This window comes from Tenrec ecaudatus, chromosome 7 (genome assembly GCF_050624435.1).
Source record: "Tenrec ecaudatus isolate mTenEca1 chromosome 7, mTenEca1.hap1, whole genome shotgun sequence".
NCBI classification, from domain to species: Eukaryota; Metazoa; Chordata; class Mammalia; order Afrosoricida; family Tenrecidae; genus Tenrec; species Tenrec ecaudatus.
The window spans coordinates 36,815,453-36,819,416 of record NC_134536.1 but is presented as its reverse complement, the minus strand read 5'-3'; the positions used below and the strand labels follow the sequence as shown (position 1 = coordinate 36,819,416).

The 3,964-nt window shown below is 42.1% G+C and overlaps 2 protein-coding genes across 2 annotated transcripts; both read left to right on the top strand.

Moving 5' to 3' along the window:
* Positions 1 to 1,020: 1,020 nt before the first annotated feature.
* LOC142452333 (small ribosomal subunit protein eS8-like) lies at positions 1,021 to 1,494 on the top strand. The gene has a single exon (XM_075553716.1). The coding sequence runs from the start codon at positions 1,021 to 1,023 to the stop codon at positions 1,492 to 1,494; it is 474 nt and encodes a 157-aa protein (XP_075409831.1).
* A 1,063-nt stretch (positions 1,495 to 2,557) lies between these two features.
* LOC142452700 (trace amine-associated receptor 7a-like) lies at positions 2,558 to 3,577 on the top strand. Its single transcript, XM_075553923.1, has one exon. It carries the CDS (start codon positions 2,558 to 2,560, stop codon positions 3,575 to 3,577), a length of 1,020 nt encoding a protein of 339 aa, XP_075410038.1.
* The last annotated feature ends 387 nt before the right edge of the window (positions 3,578 to 3,964 follow it).

Sequence of the window (3,964 nt, the reverse complement as noted above, 5' to 3'; positions counted from 1 at the left end):
AAGGATCCATCTCCCCGAAGTGGACCTGAATGGAGCACCTAGACACAGAAAAGTGTGGTTGTTTGGTGCCGTTGAGTCGATTTCACTCATGGAGACTCTCTTTAGGGTCGGATAAAACATCGCCTGCTCCTTTGCCACCCTCACAGCTACTGCGGTTTGAGCCCACAGTGGCCAACAGTGTATCACTCTGTCTCACTGAGGGCCGTCTTTGTTCTTGTTGACTCTCTAATGCTAAGCATGCCGTTCTCCTCCTGGGACTGGTGATCAGTAATTCCATGGCCAAGTCCTTGAGCCAAGATAATGCCGTCTCACTTCTAGGAAGCATTCTGGCCGTATGCTTTCAATACGGATTGATTTGTTCTCACGGAAGTAGGTGGTATAACCAATATTCTTTGCCAACACCATAATTCAAAGGCATCAGTGCGTCCTGGACCTTCTCTATTACTTATCTAATTTTCATGTATATTTTTGCTCATATATGATTTTAGAATTGGTAATGCAAAATCAACACTCATGGGAAGGCTATCAATAGCTTCCTTTGAAGGGGGAGGGGCACCAGGTAGGGCTGAGATCAATTGCAAATGGGGAAAATCTCTGGAGTGACAGAAATATTCGGTACCTTGATTGTGGTAGCAGATTTCTGGGAGAATATGTTCATCAAAAGCCATTCACCTGTACATTTTAAATAGTGAAATTTCTAATGAAAAATATACATTGATATTTCAAACCTGATTTTCAGAACACTCACGGATAATTCACTAGAAAAACCTTAATTCCCAAAGCCGAATGTGAGTTCTTTTCTTGAGTTTCATTCTAAGCTGGAAAAGAAATTCGTATTAGAATTCGCGCCCCATGTTTTGAATATTGTGGTTATATTTTACTTTTTAGCACCTTCCAAATAGTTCCAGTGAAAAACACTAGCACGTGGACAGTAATTTGGAAAGATCTATTTTTTCTGTATGCCAGATGTCTGTATTTTCACATAGGAAAACCCGCTGTCTTTCCAGCTAGCGCTGAGTGATGGGCATCTCTCGAGACTGCTGGCATCAGTGCTGCAAGACCCAGAGCGAGCACGTGCCCTGCCACACGAAGCCCAAGTGGTGCTGGGACACCCGGCTGCCAACACTGAGACTGGCCCGGCTGCATCCACATGCTTCATGTGAGGAGACAACAAGAAGTACAGGGACTACGGCTGGGGTGGGGAACTTCTGCGACTCTGAGTCTCGTATTCTCACAATAAGGGTCATTGAGTTTGTCTACAATGCATTCAACAGTGCATTCAGGGTCCGCACCAAGACCCTGGTGAAGAACCGCATCATTCTCATCGACAGCACACCTTACCAGCAGCGGCACGAGTCCCACTGTGCACTGCCTTTAGGTTATAAGAAAGGGGCTAACCTGGCTTCTGAAGAGGGAGAGATATTAAGTAAAAAAAGGATCACAGAAATTCAGAAAAGCACAAAAGGATCACAGGAAATTCAGAAAGAAATATGATGAAATGATAGAGAATGCAAACCTCAGCCGTCCTTCGGAGGAGCAGCTCCAGCAGGATGGACGTCTGCATGGACGGCTTCATGGCCGGGACCGCGGTGGAACAGAGGGCCTGGGGCTGGAGCTCTGCCTGACGGAGCGCAAGTAAGCCCTGCCATCTGACAACACACATGAAAAGCATTGATTCTAAAAGAGCAAAGAATATGCCCCCCCTCTCCCCTCCTACCATACCAAGCTATTGAAATCAAACCTGCCATATTCCGGGTGATAAAATACAATTCTACATTTAAATTCATTAACATAAACTCATACTAGAATGAATGTAAAAGTCCATTTCAAAAAGTCCCAATGGTTATGAACACGGGAATTGCTGATTAATGGTTTCCATGAAATTGCGAAGGCAATCTCCAGTAGTAAATAGAAATAAGCAATATATGTTTCAATTGTGAGCAAAGTGTGATGAAGACAAATGCATTTCAATTTCTACTTCATGAAAAGGCTGTCAGCAGCAAACTCACAGGGATAAACTTATTTTAAGTATAAACATAATAGTTAATTAAAATATCTTACTTACCTCACACCATAGGGATTCAGTCTTGAGGGGTTTGGGTATTTGGGTTTATTTAGCTCCTTTTCTGAGAGCCTGGGTGTCTTATGCATCATTAAAGTTATGATAAATTAAGAAGAGAATGCTATATAAGAAGGTACCTAAACTTGCATCATATGATGGTTCATTGTTCTTTATAGACAAATGCTTTTCAGACATGAACCTAGGTAACTCAAACAAAGGTACTTTAATAAAACTGAACAGAATTTTATGTAATGGTGAAATTAATTGGTGAAAATAAATTTACTTGGAGGCTAATTATTTTATGAAAAGATGGCATTGATTGCTTTCTAAGTGTGTGAATTAGGATTTTCAGTTAAAAAGAAAAAGGGATAGAAGGTACTCTAAAATTTTGAATTAATACGTGTATATCATCTTTGTTTTCAGGACGTTTGAACACCAAAGCGACATACATGCCACCACGTATGACAATTATTGCAGGTCTCTAACAGGAGGATCATGAGCGCAGATGAAGCTGTGCACCTGTGCTACGAGAATCTAAATGGATCCTGTGTCAAAACTTCCTATTCACCTTTGCCCAGGGTCATTCTGTACATGGTCTTTGGCTCTGGGACTGTGGTCGCCGTGTTTGGAAACCTTCTGGTGATGATTTCGATCCTTCATTTCAAGCAGCTGCACACTCCGACCAATTTCTTGATTGCGTCCCTGGCCTGCGCTGACTTCTTGGTGGGAGTGACCGTGATGCCCTTCAGCACAGTGAGGTCTGTGGAGAGCTGCTGGTACTTTGGGGAGATCTACTGTAAATTTCACTCAAGTTTTGAAGGATCATTCTGCTATGCATCTATCTACCACTTGTGTTTTATTTCTGTGGATAGATACATCGCTGTTACTGACCCTCTGATCTACCCAACCAGGTTCACCACCTCTGTTTGTGGCTTCTGCGTTGTCTTCTCCTGGCTTTTCTCAATTACTTTCAGTTTCTCACTTCTTTACTCGGGTGCAAATGAAACTGGCTTGGAGGACCTAGTCAGTGCTCTCTCCTGTGTGGGAGGCTGTCAAATTGCAGTAAATTCAAAGTGGGTATTTGTGAGTTTTGCTCTATTTTTCATCCCTACACTTGTGATGATAGTTGTTTACTCCAAGATTTTTCTCATAGCTAAACAACAAGCTAGGAAAATTGAAAGTATGGGCAATAAGGCTGAGAAATCATCAGATAGTTACAAAGACAGAGTGGCCAAGAGGGAGAGAAAGGCAGCTAAAACCCTGGGGATTGCGGTGGTAGCATTTCTGATTTCATGGCTACCCTACTTCGTTGATTCAATAATCGACGCCTTCCTAGGGTTCATCACGCCCACATACATTTATGAAATATTGGTTTGGTTTGCTTACTACAACTCAGCGATGAACCCCTTGATCTATGCTTTCTTTTATCCTTGGTTTCGAAAAGCCATCAAACTAATCATCACTGGCAAAGTCATGAGAGGGAATTCTTCAGCAATACGTTTATTCTCTGATTAAGCTCTGATTTTTTGTTTGGGGAATTGGGAGAAGGTGCACAATGGATTCATCATGAGGAGAACAATGAGTCATAAATATAAAGACCTTTGAATGTAAACTCTTTTAACCATGCTTGGACTTGGACCCCTAAAATTCGAGATCAATGTTCTTTAGGATATGTAACACTGAAACCTAATTGCTGTGGAAATAGCAAACCCTTGCAGACAGAAATACCTGTTTTCCAATGCCAGCTCTGCCACTGAGCACCATGATCTCCCTTGAATTTTCTGCCTAAAACCACTTCCGTATAATTTCTTCAAAGAGCCCCGATGGTGCAATATGTCAACTTGTGTAGCTTTAAATGCAAGGTTGAAAGTTCAAATCCATCTGCTGCTCCCAAGAAGAGTG

What these genes read in the sequence shown, in the direction of transcription:
- LOC142452333 (XM_075553716.1), top strand. Translation starts at nt 1,021, where the DNA reads ATGGGCATCTCTCGAGACTGCTGGCATCAGTGCTGCAAGACCCAGAGC.
- LOC142452700 (XM_075553923.1), top strand. Translation starts at nt 2,558, where the DNA reads ATGAGCGCAGATGAAGCTGTGCACCTGTGCTACGAGAATCTAAATGGA.